General features: G+C 45.3%; 1 protein-coding gene across 1 annotated transcript in view; it reads left to right on the forward strand.

Moving 5' to 3' along the window:
- The first annotated feature begins 299 nt into the window (after nucleotides 1-299).
- Nucleotides 300-27,371, forward strand: part of FRAS1 (Fraser extracellular matrix complex subunit 1) — a 447,420-nt gene continuing 420,348 nt past the window's right edge. Inside the window, exon 1 of the mRNA XM_060687010.2 lies at nucleotides 300-909. Within this exon, the coding sequence (XP_060542993.2) occupies nucleotides 852-909 (58 nt within the window). The 5' untranslated portion in view covers nucleotides 300-851. The remainder of the gene's footprint in view (nucleotides 910-27,371) is intronic.

A 27,371-nucleotide genomic window follows, 5' to 3' on the forward strand; every position in this document is an offset into this window, starting at 1 on the left:
GGGGGGGGGTGATAAGGGGTCGTTGTTTTTTTTTTTTTTGCTCGCTTGCCGGGATGGCTCGGATGGAGGGATCCCGCTGCAAAGTTTGTGCCCCCGCCGAGCGAGCTGCACAAGCCCGGGGGACTCTGCTTGCATGGGTGGGTGGGTGGGGGTAGGAGATCGGAGATCGGCCGGGGAGTCGATCCTTTCCCCCCCCCCCTTCCTCGGATTCCTCCTTCTGGAGCGATGCCCGGAGAGAGAGAGAGAGAGAGAAAGAGAAAGGCAGCCTCGCCCGGGGCGGGGGGCCGCGCCGGTGGGCAGATCCGCCGCAGCCTCGGTGGGTGGCCGGCGGGCGACGTCAAAACGCGGGATCCGGGGAGGAAAGGAAGGGAAGGGGAGGGGGAGATCTTCAAAGCCGTCGGGGTGGTGGGGAGGGAGGGGGGAGCGGGATTTTTGGGATCGCGAGCGGAGGGGAGGTGGGCAACTTAGCAGGGCGGAGGAAAGAACTTGCGCCGGGCGCCCGCTTGGAGAAGAAGAAGCCGCCGCCGCCGCCGCCGCCGCGCTTGGCGCAAAAGGAAAGGGAAGACCGGCCGCTGCTGGGCGCTCGCTTCTTCGCTGCCCAGCCCGGATTCCTGCGGGATCCCGAAAAAAGAGATCTACTCTCCCGGGGCCTCTTCCCCCTTTTGCCTTGGGCTTCCTCCGATCAGCCTGAAAGGGAAGGCTGGGAATGGGGCAGATCTGATGCTTTTTCTGGATGGTGCCCGAGTAAAAACCCCGCCGCGAGTTTTGGCACCGGTGGGAAAACAAAAAAAAGAAAAAACCCCGCGGGGGTTTCTTCCGTCTTCCATCCACCCGCTTTGGGGCTCGGCTCTATGGATTGCCCGGCAGCGCTTCTTCTCGCCTTGGCTCTCTTGATCCGCGAGGCTGAAGGTGAGTGGAGTGGATCACCGGTTCCCCATCGTCCCCTGACTTCAGCGCCGAGAAAGTCCGGGATTTGGGGAGCAAACTTCGGGTCTTTTAGAGGAGTTTCCTCCTATTAGGTTTCTACTTAGGTTCGAGTTCTGCACCTGGAGGGCTTCGGGTTTACTCCGACCAGGTAGCTCCCCCAGGTGTGCTGGACCAGAGGACCTGGCATGGCCCAGGTGGAAAAACCCTCTGCCGCACGTGGGATGGAAGGGACCGGTTTGCAAGGATGGGTTGGGCTAACTCCGACTTTACACCAGCTTGTCCCAAAGGTGCTTTCCCCCCCTCCACCTCCAAGAGGCCACTAACTGGACTTTCTGGTGGTTTGTTTGTTTGTTTTTTTTGCTTTGAAGAGGTTTCCCTTCTCATCCAAGAAGCTTCTTCGGCTCTGACTGAATGCTGGAGGGAATGGAAGGCTCATCAGAGCCGAAGAAGCTTCTTGGGTGAGAAGCGAAACCTCTTCAAAGAAAAAACAAAAAACTAAACAGAAAGTCCAGTGGCTTCTTGGGGAAAAAAAAAAGCACTTTGAGATAACTGGATGACTGGAGAATCTCCATATGGCTTCCACTGGCCACACAAACAGCGGAGAACCTCAATTAAAGATCTCCTTGGGTTGAATTGGGGTTGGCCCAATTACATTGCAGCCTTCCGGGGCTGGAGTAAACTACTCCAAGCCCACCTGCAGCCAAGGGTTTTTGGAGTCCCTGTTGACTCATTGTTAGAAAACTGCAAAGTTCATAACAGAGCCAACAATTTGCTGCCCTTTTTCAAAGCTCCCGGTTGTTGCTTTTTTTTGCCTGATGGTTGATCCTGCCTGATGCTGGGAAGTCTTCTGAAGTGAGGATATAACTGATCCCTGTTCTTTTTAATCCAGGTTAGGCATTCTTGCTAATATCAAATCAAGCTTTCTAGTTGAATTTAGGGGTCTCCCAAATGAAAAAAAAAATATTCAAAGCTCAGCTTCTAAATTTAGCCTTGTGTGAATTCATCAACTTCCAGATGGTCTCCCCAAAAATCAAACTCTTGTCTTTAGGATAGGATATCATTTTGGTGAACAAGTATCCATCCACCGATTGGTATTATTTTGTCAGAAGAAACTTGATGGTTGAGGTAGAGTGGAAAACAGGTAGCAAACCTATCGTATCAGGGAAGTCTTTATCCAAAGTTGGTCCCGAATCTTTTGGGAGGTTTCTCTTCGAAAGTGGACGATCGTTTCTCTCTCAAAAGCCATATCAAGTTCAGCATTTCATATCTTGCATTGTTAAAACAACTCCAAAATTGTTTTCTGTGCTACCCGTTTGTGATTTCCAAATTAAAATGTCAAACACGGCGCTGGTTTGGTAATGAATTCAGTATCGACTCCTCCGGGACTGCTTGCCTTTTTAATGTACAGGTAATCCTCGACTTACGACCCATTTGTTGAAGGGTTTTGGAAAATGACAGTGGCGCTGAAAAAAAGTGACTTGCAACCAGTTCTTGATTTTAACAACAGTCACAGGCATTCCTGCAGTCACACAATCAACATTTGCACGGTTTGCCACTCAGCATTGTCTTTACGAGACTTGAGGGGTGTGGTGGCCTGGTGGGTGAGATGCTGGGCTTGTCCACTGGAAGGTTGGCAGTTCGAGACCCGAACGCTGCGTGACAGGGTGAGCTCCCGTTCCTTGCTCCAGCTCCTGCCTGCCTAGCAGTTCGAAAGCATGCAAATGCGAGTAGATAAATAGGTACCACTTCGGTGGGAACGTAATGGCGTTCCGTGCGCCTCAGCGAATGGTCATGCCAGCCACATGACCACAGAAGTGTCTTCAGACAATACTGGCTCCCTCAGCTAAGAAAAGGTGATGAGTGACGCCCCCTATAGTCAGGCATGATCAGACAGGGGAAACTTTTATACCTTTTTACTATATTGGCAGTGTCCTGGGTTCATGTGGTTACCATATGAGACTTTCCCAGGGGGTTTCTGACAAACAGTGGGGGAACCCAGATTCGCTTTACAACCATATGATTCACTTAATGACCGTGGCAAAAAAGGTAGAATTGGGTGTGGCTTACTTAATGACCACATTGCTTAGTGACAGACATTCTAGTCCCAATTGTGGTAAGTCAAGGTTTTATCTGTAGGTATATTACGTAATTGATAAAAGTGTGTGTTCATTTTGTGCTACTTCTATACAGATAGTCCTTGACTTACAGCAGTTCATTTAATGACGGTTCAAAGTTACAACAGCACTGAAAAATGTGATATGACTATTTTTTTTTATGACCGTTGCAGCAAAGTGGGGAAGCCAGACTCACTTAACAACCAGGTTACTAATTTATCAACTGCAGTAATTCACTTAACAACTGTGGCAAGAAAAGTCATAAAATGGGGCAAAACCCACTTAACAAATGTCTCACTTAACAGCAGAAATTTTGGGTTCAATTGAGATTGTAAGTCAAGGATTTACCTGTACTTTGTCTCTCACATTAACAGTATTTAAACAAACCAAAACAAGTGAGATTCAAAGGGTACTTTTGCTGGCTTGGATAGAAAGCATGTAGTCCTCGATTTACGATCACAATTGAGCCCAGAATTTATATTGCTAAGTGAGAAATTTGTTAAGTGAGTTTCGCCTCATTTTACGACTTTCCTTGCCACATTTGTTAAGTGAGTCACCGCAGCTGTTAAATTAGTAACATGGTGGTTAAGTGAATCTGGCTTCCCCATTGACTTGTTAGAAGGTCGCAAAAGGGGATCACCTGATCCCGGGACACTGCAACTGTCGTAAATGTGAGTCAGTTGTCAAGTATCCGAATGCAAATCATGTGACCGTGGGGATGCTACAATGGTCATAAGTGCGAGAAATGGTCATAAATCACTTTTTTCCAGTGTTCTTGTGACTTCAAATGGTCACCGAATGAACTGTTGTAAGTCGAGGACTACCTGTAAAGAGATCTCGAATGGATTAATCCTTTTGCTGATAAATTTAAGGGCACCTTCTCCAGGTGTAGATGCTTGTCAAAACACACAAATTTCCTCTGCATTTCTATAATTTACCCCTTTCACTGTTGAACATCAATACTGTGCTAGGTTCTTTCCTGAAGTTGGAAGTGACACAATCCAGGCAGAGAGACAGAGAGAGAGAGAAAGGGAGAGGGAGAGGGAGAGGGAGAGAGAGAGAGAGAGGCATGATGGACTTGGGTCTATGAGGATTAATTCTTGGAAACCTTGCATAATTTATGGCAGCGCGCAATAAATCTTACAGATGATTTTACTGCGCAATGAACTTATTTCCCATCCTCACCTTGGATTATTTTCAGAGAGGAACAAGATTGATGGCTCCTTCAGAAGGGCTTGTCATCAAAGGGGGGGGAGGGATCCACCTGGAACTTATGCATGGGACAATGCAAAAAAATCCCCTTTCACTCAGTGGTGGGTTCCTCCCGGTTCCGCCTGGTTCCGCCGAGTAGGTAGCGGTGACGATATGACGTCACTGAACCGGTTTCTGCCCCCCCTGCCCCCCCACGTTATTCTTACCTTTTATTTGGCGCCACCCCAAATCTATTTGCTGCCTCCTGAGTCCCAGCTGATGGGCTATAAGGAAAAGCTGTTTAAACTCTTGTGGGGCTTCAAACAGCCGCCCTACAGCTGATCAGTGTTAAAAGGCAGTTTGGTGGTAGACCGGTGCCTCCAAAAACAAATGAGTAGACCGGTGCCTCCATAAACGAATGAGTAGACTGGTGCCTCCAAAAACAAATGAGTAGACCAGTACAGCTCTTCAAGCAGTTAAAAGCCTGGTAGACCAGTACCTCTGCTAAATCCTAAAGAATTGTCACATGACCATCAAGCCACGCCCACAAAATAAGCCACACCCACAGAACCGGTAGTAAAAAATTTTAGAACCCACCCCTGCTTTCACTGGCTTCCTGTTCTACAGCCAAGTCATATTCAAGTGTGTGTGTGGTACAGTTGTCTTGTGTTGGCCGTCAAAGCACAGACAAAGGTTGGGGATGGTGGCCCTGTAATTCCCCCATCATGTTTTAGATTAGGAAACTCCAAACTTGGCAACTTTTAAGACTTGGCTGCCTGAGGAATTCTGGGAGTTGGGAAGTTCCACAAGTCTTAAAAGCTGCCAGGTTGGAGACCCCTGCTTTAGATCAGAGCAGTGGTGAAATCCAAATTTTTTTACTACCGGTTCTGTGGGCGTTGCTTGGTGGGCGTAGTGTGGCTTGGTGGGCATGGCTGGTGAAGGATACTGCAAAATCCCCATTCCCACCCCACTCCAGGGGAAGGATACTGCAAAATCCACATTCCCTCCCCGCTTCTGGGGGAAGGATACTGCAAAATCTCCATTCCCACCCCACTCTGGGGTCAGCCAGAGGTGGTATTTGCCGGTTCTCCGAACTACTCAAAATTTCCGTTACCGGTTCTGCGGAACCTGTCAGAACCTGCTAAGATTTCACCCCTGGATCAGAGGATTCATTTCAGAGGTAGTATTCATTCGGTTTGTATGGTTTTGGCGAACTGGTAGCGGAGATCCCGGGTGGGCCGGCCTATCTGCCCTGGCTCTATGCTGTCCTATTTAGGCACGGTTTTGAGGCCGGGCACAGGCGCAGAAAGCGTGCGCGCAAAGCGCATGCACAGAACGCTGGGCGCATATGTGGAAGGTGCGTGCACATGCGAAGCGAACTGGTGGTAACAATGTGAAACCCACCGCTGGTTCATTTGTACCAGAAGTATGTGGAAGAGAACTTGGGGTGAGGAGGTTGGAAAGGGATGTTTTCCTCTTGAAACTAGGGAGTTTAAGAGCAGCAAGTTGAAGTGTTCAGTCATGCAAAATCAGTGTTTTTATACCCTGACAGCTTAAAGATATTGTTCTGCCCCAGCTACGGACCCCAAAGAATACAGCACATACAAAGTTTGTACAAAACTTAATTTACTAAAATAACTCAGTCTTTTTCAAAACAAAGGCTGTTAATAAACTTTCTTAACAGCCTACAAGAAACCAAAGATAAAGTAATCACAATCTTACTAAGGTTGGCAGGAAGCCCAGAAGCAATTTGCAGAGAATCCAGATGCGAAGTAGAGTGAACTAAAGTTGTTCCCTACCACTTGCTTCAGTCAGCGTTCCTCCTTAAATAGGCTAAGGGAGTGGCCCATTAGCCCCAAGCCTTACTCTCGAGGAGACCTCCTCCTGAGGAGCCACTCCTGCCTTTTGGCAGCTCTGCGCGCCCGTGTATCGAGAAGAAGCTCTTCCTCTTCTTCCTCTTCACTTATGGGAGCTTCTGGAGGTTAGGAAGGCCCTGGCTGAATCCCTGCCTCTGGCACCACATCTTCTCCAGCCTCCTCATTGTCCGACTCGAGTGCCAGCTGCACAGGCTGCTGGCGCAGCACCACACCAGCCTCCTCGCTGTCAGAATCAGCTACAATCCGCACAGGCCGCTGACGGGCCACAACATATATGGACTTCAACTCCCAGAATTCCTCATGGCTGCCTGAGGAATTCTGGGAGTTGAAGTCCACAGGTCTTAAAAGTTGCCAGGTTGGAGACACCTGCTTTAAATCAGAGGGTTCATTTCAGGGGTGAAATGCTCCCGGATCAGACCGGATCGCCCGACCCTGTAACGAACTTGGCCAGTGGTTCGGCGATCCAGTAGCGATGGTGGAATGAGTTTTAATCATGAAGTAATGTGTTTTTTACCTTCTGCGCATGCCCAGGTTTTGTGCATGCGCAGAAACTCTGTGTGCACATGTGACGTGCGGTGCATGCGCTTCTGAACCGGTAAGGAAGGTAAGTAGATTTCACCCCTGGTTCATTTGCACCAAAAGTAGGTGGAAGAACTTGAGTTGGGGGGATTGTTAAGGGGTGTTTTCCTCTTGGAATTAGGGTCATGCAAAAATCTGTGTTTTTTTAGCCTGACAACTTCAAGTTATATGGACTTATATCCCAGAATTCCCCCTCACTTTGAGGCCATTTTGTACAAAAATCAATTGCTCTCAAAAGGATAGTTCTCAATGAGTGACCTCAAATGGGACCAGCAGCTAAGTTATAAAGCGAAGAGGTCGCTAACCACAACTGTTCCTACGATCTTACTTAGCTTTCCTTTGCTTTATGGACCTGGGAAGGCCGTAAACGTGAGGACCCGGCGCAAAGTTACTTTTGCATGGTTGCAACTGCGAATAGTCGCTGTACGGGGCGGTCGCTAAATGAGGACTGCCTGTTTCTGCCTTGGTTCTTTGGGGATTGATGTTTCTGGTTGTGAAACCACCTTTCAGGATGTTGTTTTATGCGGTTTCTTGCCATCATTCGCTATCCCTTCCTAAGAAGCACCAGTTATGGTCCTTATATTCATAAGGGAGCGAAGATGGTTAGGGAAGGGATGGAAAACTGACGGATGGCGTATACAAGATCCAGAATGTTCCCATCCTGTAGGAAGCTGCTCTTTTAGTGCTTGGGAAAGTATTTTAGGTGGTGCCAGTGAAAAGACAAGGGTTCTTTTCTGCTTTTTTTTGTTTTCTTCTCCTTAATGGAAAATATTTTTTGGAGGAAAATGCAGCTCTTCTTGGAGCGAGGAAATTGCATCAATAAATTTATATCTCTGTAATAAAAGTGGGATTTTGGAAACCTACGTGTTCTGACCCAGTTCCCCAAACGCGACAAACCCTCTGAAGTTAACTCAAAGATTCCTTTATTAGGAACGCCGGCAGCCCCGGCAAAATGTTTCTCTCTCAATGCAGGCTAACAAGTCTGTCCGGCAGGGAGATGAATAGTTGTCTGTCACACCTATCCACACCTTTTATCCCCAGAGCTAGGGTGGGGCTTCGCTAGCAGAGGTGGCTCTTCTATCCTAAAGACTGGCCCATAGATTTCCACCGCTCTCCTCTCCTCTGCCTTCTGTGCATCCGTGTGTCAGGCACTGGACCCAGCTGTTCTTCTTCCTCATCAGCCACCTCCAGACCTGGGGGCTGTTGACTCTACATCTGAGGTCTGATGGACGGCCCAGGTTCCACCTTTGTCTTCTGCCAGCTCCATTCCCTCTTCCCCCTTGGAGCTCTCAGGTTGCCTTGATGCTGTCCTTGACTCCCATGCTTCCTCTTCTGATTCGGCTGCTGTAGGGGGCGACGACCAACAGGTCACAACACTAAGCTACAATGTCATGGCGATGCCTTGGCTAGTTACGGCCTTCCAGCCTCAGTTTCCTGTCTGTAAAACAGGAATGATACCGTGGCTTTGCATACGGTAATTCTGGCCCTGGCATTTCCGGTTGAATCAATCAGGAATTCTTTGGCTGTGCTGGCTAGGGAATGATGGGAATTGCAGTCCAGGGCTTCTGAAGAATCCCAGATGAAGGAAAAGAATGGGAAACGTCCTTTTTCTGCCCCAAAGTTGCAAATCAGCATCTACAACGCTGAGCTAAAGGAAGAAAAAACTTCATCTGGAAGATGGCGGCCTGTGATTTGGAGTGTGGAAGTAGTACAGGCGATCCTCGAGTTACGGCCATTTGTTTAACGATTGTTGAAAGTTATGTCAAGACTGTAAAAGCGTGACTTACAACTGGTCCTCACACTTACGACTGTCGTAGTGCCCCTGTGGTCTCGTGATCAAAATTCAGGCACTCGGCAACTGGCATGTACTTACGACGGTTCCTGTGGGATCCCGTGATCTCCATTTGCGACCTACTCGGGCAACTTCCAACAAGGAAAACCAATGGGGGAAAGCCAGATTCACTCAACAACCACACGATTCACTTAATCACTGTGGCAAAAAAAAAAAAAAGGTCATAAAATCATGCATGACTCACTTAACAACCTCCTTGCATATCAATGGAAATTCTGGCCCCAATGACGGTCGTAAGTTGAGGACTACCTGTAGTTATAGTTGTATTTATAATTGACTTATTGCTAAAACTACTACAGACGTAAAAAACCAACCACAGTTGAAATTTATTACCCTTAATTAAGGATTTATCATATAAAATAAGGTGCCTCCAAATGAAATGGATCAAGGGTATATAACCGTGATGGCGAACCTATGACATGTGTGCCAGAGGTGGTATGCAGCACCCTCTCTGGGCACGTGTTCTGCCCCAGCTACGGACCCCAAAGAATGCAGCACACACAAAGTCCGTTCAAACCTTAGTTTACTAAATAAATCAGTTTTTTACAACAAAAGCTTTTAATTAACTGCATTAACAGCCACCAAGAATTCAAAGAAGAATACTGAAAGTTTACTATGGTTGGCAGAATGCCCAGAAGCAATTTGCAGGAAGCTGATAAGATAAGCAAGACAAGACAGGAAGGTATGTGAACCAAGTTGTTCCCTGCAAATTGCTTCAGTCTGCGTTCCTCCTTAAATACGCTAAGGGAGTGGCCAATTAGCCCCAAGCCTTACTCTCGAGGAGACCGCCTCCTGAGGAGCCACTCCTGCCTTTTGGCAGTTCTGTGCGCCCGTGCATTGAGAAGAGGCTCCTCCTCTTCGTCCTCTTCACTTAAGGAAGCTTCTGGAGGTTCTGAAGGCCCTGGCTGAATCCCCGCCTCTGGCACCACATCTTCTCCAGCCTCCTCACTGTCCGACTCGAGTGCCAGCTGCACAGGCTGCTGGCGCAGCACCACAACAGCCTCCTCGCTGTCGGAATCAGCTACTAGTTGCACAGGCCGCTGACGGGCCACAACAGCAGGCAAGCCATTGCCCCAGTTCAGCTCTGCCGTGCATGCGGACATGCCTCCCGACAGCCAGCTAATCTTAGGGTCTGTGCTGTGCATGCGTGGGGTTGGTGCACATGTGGGGGGGCAGGATGCATGCAGGGGGTATGCGCATGTGCGGGGGTGCACACGTGCAGGGCAGGGGCACATGCAGAGGGTGCACGCACATGCATGGGAGGCAAGGGGACATGCCGTGGGCCATGCGCAGATGGGCGGGGGGATGCTTGCATGCATGGGGGAGGGGCGCATGCACGCATTGCATTTTGGGAGTTCGTGCACTTGGTCGGGAAAAGGTTAGCCATCACTGGTATATAATCACAGCTTTTAGTGACTCAAAGGAACAGGGAAGAATTTTATTTCTTTTGAAGCGGCTTTGCGGGCCCCTCCTGAAAATTGGCGCTTTCAAATTCCTATTTTTACATCTCTCTCCCTGGTTGTGCAAATGTGTCTCTTCCCACAGTTCCAGGAGAGAGGTGCTAAAGAGAAGTAGTAAAACACAACCGGTGTAACTGAGACCACTAATTCTCACAACCTCCCTTTCATTTAATCCCCCAGATATTAGATAACCCGAAATATTTTGGGGCTACCCTTGAAAAGTGTTCGGAAACTACAGTTGGTTCAGAATGCAGCCGCGCGAGCTATCGGTGCACCTAGGTACAACAATTCTCCATGAGCTACACTGGCTCCCTATTGGTCTCCGGGCACAATTCAAGGTGTTGGTTATTACCTTTAAAGCCCTACATGGCTCAAGCCCAGATTATCTTCGAGACCGCCTTCTACCGCATAGCTCCCAGTGACCGGTAAATTCCCACAGAGTTGGTCTCCTCCGGGTCCCATCAGCTAAACAATGCCGGCTGGCGGGCCCGCAGGGGAGGGCCTTCTCTGTGGCTGCCCCAGCTCTCTGGAACCAGTTACCTCCTGAAATCCGGACTATCCCCACCCTATTGGCCTTCCGAAACGCGGTGAAGACCTGGCTTTTCCGGCAGGCCTGGGGCCGTTGATCTCGCTGTTGCGATCTGGCAAGATCCAGCCATGAATGGTGTGAATGGGTTTTAATGTTCTAATTTTTAAATGGTTTTATAATGGGTTTTTTTTTAAATGCATTGTAAGCCGCCCTGAGTCTCCGGAGAAAGGCGGCATATAAATTGAATTAATAAATAATAAATAAATAAAATTTTAAGACAGAAACACTGGAGTTTGGATTAAAATGCCCATTGGGCCAACCGTTGCACTTTGAGATAAGGGTCCCCCCCTCCCTGTTTCTCTCAAGGTCCTGTTTAATATCCTGTGTAGTTAAGCCTGTAAATGCATGACTGACCTGCCTAAAATGCCTTTGAGAAAAGTTGAAAGTTTTTAGTGGTTGTTTGGGTGTTGGGGGAGGTATGCATTAGCTTTCTGCTCCTCCTCTTGCTCCTGGGCATTGGGCGACATGCTTAATCCTCCCCCCCTCCTTTTCCTTTTGTTTTCATTCATTATTCATCCCGGTCTAGGGGGAAAAAAAAGCTGCTTGTAAAGGACAGGAAGGAATGCCAATTAAATGCGCGGAAACACTTCGATCCGAGGAATTGTCTGCCTCAGCCCATCTGGGGAAGTCCGGATGTTGGCAAGGAGCGACGAGTCTACAAATCAAAGACCTTCAGAACATAAAAAAGCTTGACTTAAGCTGATCGAGGTATTAGAGATTGGCAGGAATAGTACAGATATTCCCCGACTTAACAACTGCTCGTTTCGTGACCGTTCAGAGTGAACGACGGCCCAGAAAAATGTGACTTACAACCAGGGGTGAAATCCAGCAGGTTCATACAGGTTCCGGAGAACTGGTAGCGGAAATTTTGAGTAGTTTGGAGAACCGGCAAATACCACCTCTGGCTGGTCCCAGAGTGGGTAGGGAATGGGGATTTTGCAATATTCTTCCCCCAGGAATGGGGAGGGAATGGAGATTTTGCCATATCCTTCCCCTGCCCCGCCCGCCAAGCCACGCCACACCATGCCCACAAGCCACGCCCTTAGAATTGGTAGTAAAAAAAATTGGAATTTCACCATTGCTTATGACTGTTTTGCACCATTACGACCTTTGTGAGCCTGAATCAAAATTCGGAGACTTGGCAGCTGGTTCATATTTATGACCGTCGTAGTGGCTGAAGGTCATGTGATCCCCCTTTCACGACATCCTCACGAGCAAGGTAAGTGGGGGAAGCCCGGTTCATTTAACAACCGGGTTACTCAACTTCTCATCTGCGGTGATTCACTTAACAACTGCAGGAAGAAAAGTTGTTAAAATGGGACAAAGCTCGCTTATCAAATGTCTCACTTAACGACATAAATTCCAGGCTCCGTTGTGGTCATAAGTGGAGGACTGCCAGTACTCTTACTCTCGGCCTTCATTCACACGCCCTCCTTCCGGTACCATGTAATATGGGGATAATTGTACTGCTCTGTTTTATGGCGTCGTTGTAAGGATAATGAAAGCAATAGCCCTGTTTGGGTGGGGGAAGGAAGGATGCTGTTAGCGTTTGGAGGTTTGGGATCTGGAATTTGCAGATGGTGGACTTCTTGCATCAGAAGATTCCTAGCTGGGGAAGGTAGTTACAAGCATGGTAGATGTCTTGTGATGTTAGGATGAGCTCAATCCTTTCCTGTTTCCGTGTAGGCCGTGAATGTCTCAGGAAAATATATGTGAAGGTTTGGTCTAGTGATAAGGGCACCAGATTAAAATCCAGGAGACAGTGAGTTCTAGTGTTGCCTTAGGCATGAAAACTGGCTAGCTGATTTTGGGCCAATCACCAGGAGATGGTGAGTTTTATTTTTTTATTTATTTTTTTATTTTTATTTATTTTTATATGCCGCCCTTCTCCGGAGACTCAGGGTGGCTTGCAATGCGTTAAGCAATAGCCTTCATACTTTTGTATATTTTATACAAAGTCAGCTTATTGCCCCCACAAACCGGGTCCTCATTTTACCCACCTTAGAAAGGATGGAAGGCTGAGTCGACCTTGAGCCTGGTGAGAATTGAACTCGCAGTAATTGCAGGCAGCTGGATGTTAAATGCTGCCTTAGTAGGAGCATTAGCCTCCTACGCCACTCAGGCTCCTTAGGTAGGAAACCTGACTGAGTGACTTTTGGACCAATCACCAGGAGACAGTGAGTTCTAGTGTTGCCTTAGGCATGAAACCCAACTGGGAGATTTTGGGCCAATCACCAGGAGACTGAATTCTAGTGCTGCCTTAGGTATGAAAGCTGGCTAGCTGACTTTGGGCCAATCACCAGGAGATTATGAGTTCTAGTCCCGCCTTAGGCAGGAAACATGACTGAGTGACTTTGGCCCAATCACCAGGAGATTGTGAGTTCTAGTCCTGCCTTAGGCATGAAAGCCAACTGGAAGATTTTGGGCCAATCACCAGGATCATGCGATCCCCTTTTGTGACCTTCTGACAAGCAAAGTCAATGGGGAAGCCAGATTCACTTAACAACTGTGTTACAGTTGCAGTGATTCACTTAACAACTGTGGCAAGAAAGGTCATAAAATGGAGCAAATCTCACTTAAGAACTGTCCTGCTTAGCAGCAGAAATGTTGGGCTCAATTGTGGTCATAAGTCAAGCATTATCTATAGACTATCTTCACTCTTCCTTACAGATGGTCCTTCTTATAGAACAAAACAGAGTAACTCCTGTAGCTAGCATGGAGATATTATAGTAACCTTCCCCTGCCACGTCCACCATGCCACGCCCACCAAGCCGTGCCATGCCCACCAAGCCATGCCCACAGAACTAGTAGTAAAAACATTTGAAACCCACCACTGATTGGAAGGTGTTCTGTCCTAACTACATGTTAGTCTGTGTGCAGCTCGACATGCAGCTAAACCCAGCTATCCTCCAATAAAACAGACTGTGTGCGTAGATCTGGATGCTTTATTGAAAGAACAGGATATGGTGAAACGGGGGAAAATAGGGATACATACAATGAGAACCAAATACAAGATAGACCATATTGAGTTACTGCTGAACAGAACAATGAATAAATACAAGCAATTTCAATCTCACCAGCGATGCTCTGTGTGTGAGTTTGTGGGTTTGTGCTTGGATGACCATGTGCCACAGATTAAGATGGATGCTTCTTCGTGCTTCTGCCTTCTCCAAATGCTAAATAGTAGTACCTTGCTCAAGAGTAGTAACTGTCTGAGGGTTCTTGAAGTCCTAGTGGACAACGATTTAAATATGAGCCAGCAGTGTGCAGCAGCTGTCTCGGGGGTTTCTTTTGCTGTTTAATGCAGGGGGGACGGTTGACACCTAATCTGTATCCTTCCTTTCCCTTTTTTAACCAAATCCCCCACGTCCATTTTATCTCTTCAAATCATCAAAGTACAGTCCCACTCGACAAACAAACAAACATTACCAGAAATAACTGTCACCGTCTGCTTGTAATCAAGAAACCGTTGGACATCTCCCAAATAACAACCCATTATTTTAACATTGATTGAATAAACCAATTCTGTAGTCTTTCTGCAAACAGCCTTTAAATTCCTTAGAGAAAGTTCTAGCATCCGCCTTTTCATACCTTCTTGGCAGTGGCGGGATTCGAATAATTTAACATGTAAGCACTTCAAGCTGCATTTACTCTAGTGCTGACATAAGAAGGAGAAGCGGAGGCGTCTGGAAAGGGACGTTTGACTTTTCACCTACTTATTTTCCCTGGAGATAATATCCCCTAGGAGATGGGGTGGGAGAGGGGAAATTCCTTTGAGCTGGAGCAGTAGATTAGGGGTAGAGTGACTTTGAAGATGCCAATGAGTGCAGGGGAGTGGGGAACGGAAAGGGAGGGTTTTGGGTCTGGAAGTCAGTGTTGGAAGTCAGAGTCGGACTTAGAATGTCGTGCTTAATAAATGGGAGTTTTTTTCATCAAAGACTTTGTTTGAAATGCAATTTATTTGAGACGACCTCGAAACCTGACATAACAACCAGTTCTCTGCCCTAATGATCGGCTGGGTGGGCTTGGCCAGGGTGGGTGTGGCAGGCAGCACTCGGCCTCCTGCACCCCCCTGGAAGAAAAAGGGGCCGCAGGGGGGTGCGCCGCACCCACACCTGCACCCCATTTTGGGCCTAGTAGGCCTCCCTGAACTTACCTGGGTGCGTGGGGACTTCTGGAAGGGGTGGGGTGGGGCCAGCCAGCAATTTACCTGGTTCGGCCGAAGTGGTGCGAACCGGTTGAATCCCATCACTGCTTCTTGGTCTCTTCTCCCAAAATTCCTGCTTTCGTCTTTATCAAGCTCCCTTTGTCCTTCCAACATAGCAAACTCCAACAAATCTCTTTTGTAAATCCAGTATATAAGGCAATAATCCAGAGCGCTCCGCTGCTTTGTTATTTGTATCATTTTTTTTCAGTTTTTTTAAGTCATCTCATAAATCCTTATTTCCATCTCCTCCTTGTGAGCTGTAATTCTTAATTCTACCTGTAAGTCTCTTTTTAGTTTTATTCAACGGGTCTTGCAAAGGGGGAATTTCTACTAAGATAATTTATTTTGACTCTGAGCTGGTGATTCCATTGTTGTGAGAGGAGAGGACTGGGATTCATTGCAGTTTATTATTTCACGCTTGAAAAGTTTGGAAATTAAGATAAACACGGGCAGGTGAAGTTCCAGTAATTATTCAGGCAGTCCTCAACTTACAACTTCATTTAGTGACCGAAGTTACAATAGCACTGAATAAAGTGACTTATGACTGATTTTTACACTTACAACATCCCTATACTCATCAAAATTCAGATGCTTGGCAACTGACTTCATATTTATGACGGTTGCATTGTTCGGGGGGTTATGGAATCCCCTTTTGTGACCTGATAAGAAAAGACAATGGGGAAGCCAGATTCACTTTACAACCATGTTACTAAGAGGGGCAGTGATCCACTTCACAAGTGTGGCAAGAAAGATGGGGCACAACTCACTTAACAAATGTCTCACTTAGCAACCGAAATCTTGAGCTCAATTGTATTCGTAAGTCGAGGATGACCTGTAATGTCTTGGGTTCAAATCTTGTTCCCGCCCTCCCCTCCAATTTCTTAATCCATGCAAGGGACCCAGATTATTCTGGGTCTGCTGGAGTTGGCAACTGCTGGAGTTGTCAGATCAGTTGCTTTGTTGGTTCTGGATTTGAAGTTGTGTTCCCATACGCTCTTCTATTATAGTTCATCTAATCCAGTGGTGAAATCCAATTTATTTTTACTACTGGTTCTGTGGGCGTGGCTTAGTAGGTGTGGTGTGGCTTGGTGGGCGTGGTTTGGTGGGCATGGTGTGGCTTGGTGGGCGTGGCAGGGGAAGGATACTGTAAAATCCCCAATCCTTCCCCACTCCTGGGGGAAGGATATTGCAAAATCTCCATTCCCACCCCACTCTGGGGCCAGCCAGAGGTGGTATTTGCCGGTTCTCCGAACTACTCAAACTTTCTGCCGAACTACTCAAAATTTCCGCTACCGGTTCTCCAGAACCTGCTGGATTTCACCCCTGATCTAATCCCAATATATCTGGTCAGGGCAGGATAGCTGCGGTTGAATTCCCTCATAATGCCCCTCTTCCATTGTGAGAAATGGAGCCATTTCATAATTGAGGAGTGATTTTGAATTGAATTTGTCGCCTGGTGATTACATCACTATAACGGGCGATTAGAATGGACCAACTGGCAATATTCTGAGTTTGTGCCCTTCTTCAGTGTTTCTCCGTCATGGCAGCTTCAAGATGTGTGTGTTTGTGTGGACTTCAACTCCCAGAATTCCCTGTGCTGGCTGGGGAATTCTGGGAGTTGAAGTCCACACATTTAAAAGCTGCTGAGGTTGAGAAACAATTGCCCTACTTTGTTTCTCAAAGAGATATTAAGGAAAAAGGAAACAAATGGAAAAAACCAATAAGGGGGAATATTTGTAGCTGAGGATTGAAATGAGTGCTACGGAGTTTGCTTGTTTTCTAGCAGACGTTTCATTACCAGACTAGGTAATATCATCAAGGCTATTGTTGGTGTTATAAAATATGGGTAATGAAACATCTCTGAGACCCAACAATCCTCCTCCCCCTCCTCCCCCTCCCCCTCCCCCCTCCTCATCTTCCTCCTCCCCACACAAACCCCACTCCCTTCTAGCATTGATGATGTTACCTAGTTCGGGTAATGAATGCAAGCTCAGAGACCACCCAGGACCCTGCAAATGGAAAACCACTTCATTTCAGCTTAGTGATATTCACAATACTCCAAAACTCGTTCACCATGCTTGAGGTACCCTGTTTGGAAATGCCGTGACCTTCTTCTATAAATTTGCTTGTAATCTTAGACGAGGCTGTCTGGCTGCGTCCTGATCTGTGGTTAAGGACCTTATTACACAATTAAGACCTGGAAAAATCCCAGGAAGAGATGTTACTCTCTTATAGAATTATTAAGGGGGAACAAGGATTGGCAGTCTTCAATGCTGGCTGCTTTATTTATACATATTAATGGCTCAGCACGTTTTTCTGTCGACTGGAAACGGGCCATTCTTGATCCCTTTCCAAACAAACCAAACCGAAACAAAACGGAAGTAAGTTTGATCCAGAGAACTATATACCCTTTAATTTGCTTAATATAATAGGTAAATTATATATCAGATATCTCTAGCTAGAATTACTAGATTGCGTATGAAGTGAAAATACCTTCCTTTGAGGAACAGGTTAGCTTAAAAAGGGACCATTGTATAAATTTCTATCTGGTCTTTCACCATTTAGCTGAAAAATATTCCCCCAGAGGCAGGGGTGGATTCTACTTATCTTTACTACCTGTTTACAATGGGATTGTGCGCGTGCCGAGCTTCTGCACATGTGTAGAAGCTTCTGCACATGCGCAGATAGCCTATGACGACATCCAGAGCGGTGGGTGGAGTCTCCCGCTGGTTTTACTACCAGTTCTTGCGAACCGGTCCGAACCGGGGGCAACCCACCACTGCCTGGAGGTTTCCTCTCTGTATGTAGCCTTTGTTGATTTCAAATCAGCTTCTGATTTTTAAATATGAGCCAGCTGTGTGCTGCAGCTGCCAAAAAAGCCAACACAGTTCTAGGCTGCATAAACAGGAATATAATGAAGATCACGTGAAGTTTTGATACCACTTTGTAATGCCTTGGTAAGGCCACACTTGGAATATTGCATCCAATTTTGGTCGCCACGATGTAAAAAAGATGTGGGGACTCTAGAAAGAGTGCAGAGAAGAGCAACAAAGATGATTTTTAGGGGACTGGAGGCTAAAACATATAAAGAATAGTTGCAGGAACTGAGTATGTCTGGCTTAATGAAAAGAAGGACTAGGGGAGACTTGATAGCAGTGCTCCAATATCTCAAGGGCAGCCACAAAGAAGAGGGAGTCAAGCTATTCTCCAAAGCACCTGACAAGGCAGGACAAGAAGCAATAGGTGGAAATTAATCACGGAGAGAAGTAACCAAGAACTAAGGAGAAATTTCCTGACAGTTAGAACAATTAATCAGTGGAACAACCAGAAGTTGTGAATGTTCCAACCCTGGAAGTTTTTAAGAAGAGATTGGATAACCATTTGTCTGAAATGGTATAGGGTTTACTGTCTTAAGCAGGGGGTTGGACTAGAAGACCTCCAAGGTCCCTTCTAACTCTGTTATTCTAAATTCTGATTTGATCTCAAGGTAGAGGTAGTGGGGAAAAGGGGGTTTCCGCTTTGTCGTCTAATGTTTATTAAAACTTTCAAACAAAAAGATAAAAACCAACACAAATGTATTGTAAGCTGCCCTGAGTCTCCGGAGAACGGCGGCATATAAATCAAACTAATAAAATAAAATAAATAATAAAATAAAAATCCATTTGAAGTAAGGAAGGAAAAAGAAAGAAAAGAAAAAGCAAAACTTAGAAAGAAAAAATAGAAAAGAAAGTAAAATGATATGTGTATATATGTAGGCTTTTAATATTCCTCATAACAGTTATAAGTACAATATGTTTTAACCTCCCTGTCTAAAGCTACATCATATTGCTCTTCGTTCTATAATCTATCCCATCTAATCATCAGAGCCATAAATCACAAGTTCATTTTTTTTTATTTTTACACAAAAAGTCCATAAGAGGCTTCCAGATATTAATAAATGAAAAACTTAAGGGTTTTTCCCCCATAGGGCTGTTCCTTCTCAGTCAGACTCTCTATTCTTAACACCTTTTGGACAGCTGGATACATCTGCTAAATGCACTGCAAAGTTTGGCTTGTGGTCACTCACATACTCACAGCCCTGGGAAAAAGCCACACTCAAATCACCTTCAACTGAATAGTAAGGCACAATCGGTTCTTTGAAATACAGGAAGACCCAGTGAATTTAGAATACCGGAGTCCTTGATGTATGTATGTATGTATGTATGTATGTATGTATGTATGTATGTATGTATGTATTTATTTATTTATTATTTAAATTTGTATACCGCCCTTCTCCCGAAGGACTCAGGGCGGTGCACAGCCAAATTAAAATACATACAATACAAAATTTAAAATAATTTAAAACAGAATTAAATCCAATTGGCTTCCCAAAAATTAAAACCCATTACCCTTAAAATAACCCTTTTAAAATTTTAAGCCAGCCCAGCTTGCTGGAATAGGAAGGTCTTCAAAGCTCGACGGAAGGTCCGGAGGTCCGGGATTAGTCGTATTCCTGGGGGTAGCTCGTTCCAGAGGGCGGGTGCCCCCACAGAGAAGGCTCTCCCCCTGGGGGGAGTATGTATGATCGCAATTAAACCCAAAATTTCAGTTCTTTTTTTTTTTATTAAAATTTTTATTTTTTATTATTATAACATAAAATGACATTACAAGACATACAACATTTATATATATACTCTCTTAATTTTTTTTAATTTTAATTTAATTTTAATCTTAACAGCTATTTCATGATGATCTTCTTCTAATATTTACATTTTCCCCCTTATCCCTTTATATTATTCCAGTTTCTTCTTGTCCCCTTCTCTTTTAATTACAGTGTATTTATTAAGACTCAACTTTATATTTTCTATACATTGACATATTCATTCTTTCCATTTTTACATTTCACCCCTATTTTTCTTCTCCATTATTCCTATTCGCCAGCCACTTATACCATTTGTGCCAGATTATATAATATTCCGTATCCTCTTTTTCTTTAAGCTCTTTTGTTAATTTATCCATCTCGGCACACTAAGACTTTTTTTATCAACTCTTCTTCTGTTGGTATATTTTCTTTTTTCCAATTTTGTGCGTATACTATACAGGCAGCTGTTATAATATGTAAGATCAAATATTTTATTTCCTTGGTGTATTTTTCAGTAAATATCCCTAATAAGAATGTCTCTGGTTTTCCGCTCATAGGTTGTTCTATTATTTTCTCTAGCCATTCTTTAATCTTAGCCCAGAACTTCTTTGCAGCTGGACATGTCCACCAAAGGTGGTGGTATGTTCCGTAGCTCTTGTTACATTTCCAACACACTGGAGATTTACTCTCCCTCTCTTTCTCTCTCACTGTCACTGTCACTCTCTCCCTCTCCCTCTCTCTTTCTCCCCCTCTCCCTCTCCCTCTCTCTCTCTCTCCCTCTCTCTCTCTTTCTCTCTCTCTCCCACTGTCACTGTCACTGTCACTCTCTTTCTCTCCCTCTCTCTCCCTCTCTCCCTTCCCCTCCCTCTCTCCCTCTCTCTCCTTCCCTCCCTCTCCCTCTCTCTATCTCTCTCCCTCCATCTCCCTCCCTCCCTCTCTATCTTCCTCTCTTTCTCACTGTCACTGTCACTCTCTCTTTCTCTCTCTCTCTCTTTCTCCCCCTCTCTCTTCCTCCCTCTCCCTCTCTCTCTCTTACTGTCACTCTCAGTGTCACTCTCTTTCTCTCCCTCTTCTCTCCCTCCCTCTCTCTCTCCCTCTCTCACTGTCATTCTCTCTTTCTCTCCCCCTCTCTCTCTTCCTCTCTCCCTCCTCCCTTCCTCTCTCTCTTTCACACACACACACATTCTCATACCCAGTCTTACACGCACTCATCCACACTTACCCATATCTTTCTCTAAGTTGGCAGGCAAGTAGTCCAAGAGAAAGAAGCCACCAAGTCTGGATCCAAAGATGACTCAAAGAGTTGGGTGGGCTTCAGGACCCCTTTCATCCCCCAAGGTCCTTGTTAGCTTGGCTTTGTTGATTGACAACGATGGCAGCTACTCTTGCCTTGTTGATCGACAAGTCTTGGTAGCTGATGACGGGGAAATGGGGTGGAGTTTCCCATTGGCTCAGGCCCAACTTCTTTTGTCTGGCTCAGGTGACATTTCTCCTCTGTTTCTTTAATGACTTTGTTCCTTCTTACCTACCTCGCTTAAGACAAGATTCCTGGCTTTTTTGTCCACCCTTCTTCGGCGTCTCCTTTATCTTGAGGCCTGGCAGCTTCCCCACTCCTACTTCCCTTGGGGACACCTTCTGGAGACGTTCCCACAGAAGCACGGATGAATTTTAGCCCCTTTCCTTTTTTTTGCTTTGTATATTAATTCACTCATCAGATTGACTAATCGTCCCCTTCCTGTTTAAGCAAATACCATTGGTGGCTCCTGCTGTTTTGTATGCAGATAGTGGTGTCACCACGTCTGTCGCTCTGGTTGCAATGAAGCCATTGAAGAAAAATGTGTTATTAAACATCAGAAACCAACATTCTAATATTCGCAGAAAATTTCCACAAATCCATAACTGGCAAAATTAATGGGAATTTTATCAAGCAGGTCCTCTTTACAGATTTTCTGAGCGTGCTGATCCAGTCACTCTGTCCTGCAGAGAATTATTTTTCCCCCCCTACCTGGCTGGGGTTGCTTCGTGTAGCTCTTCAGCTATCCTGAATGCTTTGCATTCAAAGGGAGCCGGCACATTTCATCTCTGTATCTCAGATGATCTTGGTAGCCAAGGTCATACCTCAATTTCTCTACAGCACCCAGACCTGTATGTTTACAAAGATGGACATCATTGAAGTAGTACGGTCTACGTTTCTGAGAGCTATTTTTGCAATTCCAAGACGTATTAAAAGGCTGTTCTACTCTGGGATGTGGCCTCCATAGATGGCATGGAGTAATAGTTAATTTTTCTTCCTTTGGGTTTGACACAATTGATTCTTCAAGATCATAATTAGGGGACTGGAGACTAAAACATACGATGAACGGTTGCAGGAACTCGGCATGGCTAGTCTAGTGAAGAGAAGGATCAGGGGAGACATAATAGCAGTGTTCCAATATTTGAGAGGCTGCCATAGAGAGGAGGGGGTCAAGCTATTTTCCAAGGCACCCGAAGGCCAGACAAGGAATAATGGTTGCATCAAGGAGAGATTCAACCTAGAAACAAGGAGAACTTTTCTGACAGTGGGAACAATCAACCCATGGAACAGAAGTTGCCTTCAGAAGTTGTGGGAAGCTTTCAAGGAGAGACAGGACTGCCATCTGTCAGAAATGGTGTAGGCTGTGATGGCGAACCTATGGCACGCATGCCAGAGGTGACATGCAGGCCCCTCTCTGGGCACGTTCTCTGTCGCCAGTTGCTCTTCTGGTTTCCAACCAGCTGGTCTTCGCGGGTGCCGGAGTGCTGGAAAACGGTCTGAAAACAGCCCGAAAAAAGGCCCTAAACAGCCAAAAAAATCGGCTGTTTTTCTGGGCCTTTTTGGGGCCATTTTCATGCTGTTTTCGGGCTGTTTTCCAGGCCATTTCCAGGCCATTTTTTGGATTGTTTCCAGGCCATTTTTGGGCCCTTTTTGGCCTGAAAAAAGGCATGGAAATGGCCTGTAAACAGCCCAAAAACTGGCCTGAAAACGGCCCGAAAAATACCCCTAAAGCAGCTTGAAAACGTTTTTCAGGATGTTTTCAGGCCATTTTTTGGGGCTGTTTTTGACCTGAAAAATGGTCTGAAAATGGCCTGGAAAACAGCCCGAAAAACGCCCTGAAAACGCCTAGAAAAATGGCCTGAAAAAGATCAGAAATATGGCCAGAAAATTGCTTGAAAACGGCCCCCAAAATGGCCAAAAAACCAGACCAGCTGGTCTTCAGATTTCCGACATTTTGGCGCATGCACATGCACACACGTTCCAGTTTGGGCACTCGGTGCCGAAAAGGTTCGCCATCACTAGTGTAGGGTCTCCTGCTTCGGCGTGGGTTGGACTAGAAGATCTCCAAGGTCCCTTCCAACTCTTAATCTGTTAACCATTTTAAGTCAACTTGGGGGTGGGGGTGGGAGAATCTATTAGCAAGCTCCATTCCCTAGGACTCTTATTGAACTAGCCCTGGGTTTGAAGGCGCTAGAAATGTTTTTAAACGGTGTGTCTGGTTCGTAAATCAATCTTAAGTCTGGAGCCTAATCACACAGCTTGTGGTTTTTTCCCCCCACTTTCAGGGATAGATGCCAACTTCCTGTCTTCCTTCCATTAATGTTTTGACGCTTTGATGGGCCTCGACTTTGGCCTGTCTGGAGTCTCATTGGCCTCTGCTGTTCCGTTGGGATGTTGGAGAAACTGTCTTTTATTCCAACACAACTGTCCTTTTGAAAGGCCTCAGTAGAGGTTTGAGCCCCCATGCTTCTTTTCAGGCCTGTTTGGAGGGTATTTTGGATGATTTTTATCCATCCGCTTCTGACAAGATTCCCAGGTAGACAACATGGCACACCCCACCTCCTTTAACTGACCAGAATTCAGATCTGCCTAAAAGTCTCCTCATTTTTTGGTTTCTATGCCCGTGTTTCTCAACCTTGACAACTTTAAGAGGTCGGGACTTCAAATCCCAGAATTCCCCAGCCAGCCATGCGTGGCTGGCTGGGGAATTCTGGGATTTGAGGTCCCGACCTCTTAAAGTTGTCAAGGTTGAGAACACCATACATTATATTCATCTTTTGTTTTTCGTGGAGATTTGTAATAATGATTACTTTCTATTTTATTGGATGATAACTTTTCAGGGTTTCGCTTTTTTTAAAACGAAGACGAAAACACGAAGGTGAAAAAGAAAACATAATATTATGAAGGAAGGAGATTTAAACATGAAAAGAAGAAACGAAAATACAAGATATACCTTTATGGACATGCATACATCAATAAATCGAAGCCATGATTTATTGCAGCCCCCCACGGGTGATCTAAATGTAATCAATTCTGTAAACAGCTCAATGAGAGTCAATTCTGTGGAATAGATAAGGTATTAAGCTCGAAACCGGGAGACAGTGAGTTCTAGTCTCGCCTTAGGCATAAAGCCACCTGGTAACCTTGGGCCAGTCACTTTCTCTTGCCCTTATGAAGGAGGCAATGGCAAACCACTTCTGCAAAACCTTGCCAAGAAAACTGCAGAAACTTGTCTGGGCAGTCTCAGAGAATAGGACATGATTGAGTGAAAGAAAAAATAAACACACTGTGTGTGTATGTGTGAATGTGTGTGTGTGTGTGTGTGTACTCGCAGAGTAGTGGATTCCTTTTACCTTTGCTACCGGTTCATTCATATATATATATATGTCTGCTTCTTTCTTGAGCTCTGGAACTTAAAATTTTAAAAGAATTAAAATTTTCTTTTACTAAGCTTTCGTCAGCCATCTGCTGACATCGTCAGAGTATTAAACTACCATTACAGAGATCTCTGCCAAAGGCAGAAATTTAAAATTTTAAGTTCCGGAGCTCGCAGGATGTCTGCTTCTTTCTTTACTAATATACCTGGAATTCGTATTTTTAGAATAGTTTGTAATATATATATACGGGGAGGGAATATATGGTAAGGGTGTGGCTAACTGTTGAGGATCAATCAGTCCGAAATAGATCTATATTAGTCTCCCAATAGGCAGCAAAATGCTTGCTTGCTGTCTGAAGAAGCCTGGGATAGTGGATGTGATTTCTCTGAGCTATGGCTGCAAACTTGGTTACGTAGGAAAATACCCGGTTGGAGAAAAATACACACAAAACCTATGACAAAAGAAAGCAAATATATAAACATACATATAAAAATTATTATTATGGCCATAGGCCAGAAGTAAAATAGAATGTATATATATATATTCTATTTGACTTCTGGCCTTTGGCCATAATAATAAAGATTGCCTTCTTGACAGTCTTATTAATAGTGTGTCAGGTGCTGGATGGATGGTTTCTCCTTTGGGAGACCAACTGTAATTTGGCTTCAAACTCGCTTGGTTTCCTCATTTCCTGGAAACGTGGAACCAGATCCTGGGATCTTTCAGCATCTGTCACAGTTGCAACCTTTCGGACTACATGTGTCTTTTCCAAGAAACAACGCCCAGTATCTAGTTTCCATAGACGGTTTTACTGTATTGAGACCTTTCTTTTCCAAGAGTAGTAACAAAATGAGTACGGAGATTCTCAATCATCCAGATCATGGTTGTCCCAAAGGTACTTTACAAATGGCAACTTGTTTTTTTTTTCCTTGAAAACATTTCACTTCTCACCCAAGGAAGCTTCTTCAGTTCTGACTGAATGGTGGGGAATGGAAGGATTTATATTCTTTGCAGTCATCTGGTCGTTAGTACTCTCTCTGAGAGTCGTTGAGGCCACTTGGGCAGTGGTGAAATCAATTTTTTTTACTACCGGTTCTGTGGGCGTGGCTTGGTGGGCGTGGTGTTGCTTGGTGGGCGTGGCAGGGGAAGGATACTACAAAATCCCCATTCCCATCCTACTCCAGGGGAAGGATACTGCAAAATCCCCATTCCCTCCCCACTCCTGGGGCCAGCCAGAGGTGGTATTTGCCGGTTCTCTGAACTACTCAAAATTTCTGCTACCGGTTCTCTGAACTACTCAAAATTTCCGCTATTGGTTCTCCAGAATCTGTCAGAACCTGCTGGATTTCACCCCTGCACTTGGGGACTTATCTGTGCCCTCAGGGTCACCTGAATCAGAGTGCAAATGGGTGTGCAACCAATGGTAAAATCCAAATTTTTTTAATACCGGATCTGTAGACGTGGCTTGGTCGGCGTGGTGTGGCTTGATGGGCATGGCTTGGTGGGCGTGGCAGGGGAAGGATACTGCAAAATCCCCATTCCATCCCCACTCCAGGGGAAGGATACTGCAAAATCCCCCTAGCCACCCCACTCCTGGGGGAAGGATATTGCAAAATCTCCATTCTCACCCCACTCGGGGGCCAGCCAGAGGTGGTATTTGCCGGTTCTCTGAACTACTCAAAATTTCCGCTATTGGTTCTCCAGAACCTGCTGGATTTCACCCCTTTGTGCAACCTTTTTGGGACTGCTGAAAGGATTTCTGAAAGGAGATAGCATTGGGGGTTGGACTAAAAGATCTCTGTGGGCCCTTCCAGTTCTAGGATTCTATGATTCTAAGATGCTGCAAAGTATCCTAACGGATACATGGTGCCACGACATCATATCCGACCTATCTCCTGTCAACAACACAATCCTTTTAGCATTCCCAAGAAGGCTCCATACCCATTTGCACTATGATTCACGTGATCCTGAGGGTAAAGATACGTCCCCAAGTGGCCTCAACGAGAGCTAAGGACAAGATGACTGCAAGGAATATAAATCCTTCCATTTCTCACCTTTCAGTCAGAACTGAAGAAGCTTCTTGGATGAGAAGCAAAATGTTTTCAAGGAAAAAAAAAAACCCAAGAAAATTCATGTCATCTTTTAAATGCACCTTTGGGACAATAGTAACCAAAGAAGTTTTGGTCTCTCTAAGAGCATTTTTGTATTCTTTTGAAAGTCAAGAAGTTTGATTTCTTGTCCCGCTCCTTATATTTGAGAAATAGGTAGCAAAAAATAAAAATAATAAAAAGTAAGGGATACTCACAGTGATTTGGGGGGTAAAAATGCCTGATGTGACTTATTCTGCATGAAAGATGCTTTGCTTTTAACTTGCCACCCCCGATGTCTCTTACCTTCACTTGTAAAATTTTGGAAGATGTAGTGAAGCTGTAACATCTAAGAGTGCCTACGAGGTACCCTGAAGACGCACGATCTGTAGCAATGAAGGGCTCATAATATGTGGCATCAATTTTATTAATGGTCTTGATTATGTGAGAAAATATATAGCCGATATTGGGAAAAATAAAGACTTCTACCCTTGCCTGGAGAACAACAATATTGCAAGAACTGGCAATTTTTTGGTCTGGTAATTGGATAAAATGATGCAGAACTTCCTTTGTTTTATGAGCCACTTCTCCTGTGCACCAGTAATTCAGAAACATTTCAAAATTGAACTAAAGGACAATTTAGCTTCGCTGATCACATGCCCCCAATGGGCAAAAAAAATGTGTAGTGATGTACATGTAGTAGAATCCTAAAAAAAGATCTGAATTGATGACGTTACCTAAATTTGGGTAATGAAATGCCTGCAAGAAAACAACCAAGCTCAGGGAGCACCAAGGACTTCATTTTAACCCTGGGCTACAGAATAATAAGAGTTGGAGGGGACCTTGGAGGTCTTCTAGTCAAACCCCCTGCATGAGTAGGGTGTTGTGGCCTAGGCCCAAGTAGTTATCACCAGACACAATCAGTCCTAAACAAACATATTTTATTAAAACAGCTGAGAATTACTTCATTCTCGGCTTAGTCCAAATTAATTCCAAAACAAGTCCTTCAGAAAAAGTCCTTCGGCCTTATCACAAACCTTGGTCTTCTTTGGCACCCTGCCAAAGGCTTTTCTTGGCAAAGCCCCACAGAGACACCGACAAGAAACAAATGTAGCAACTTTGTTTTCCTACAAAGAACCCAAGAGCCGTTGCTGTTCTTTTAAGCCTTATGGGAGGGGCCAATCATCTCCTGTCCT

The sequence above is a fragment of the Pantherophis guttatus genome, chromosome 8, assembly GCF_059756535.1.
Source record: "Pantherophis guttatus breed Tessera chromosome 8, ASM5975653v1, whole genome shotgun sequence".
Classification (NCBI taxonomy): domain Eukaryota; kingdom Metazoa; phylum Chordata; class Lepidosauria; order Squamata; family Colubridae; genus Pantherophis; species Pantherophis guttatus.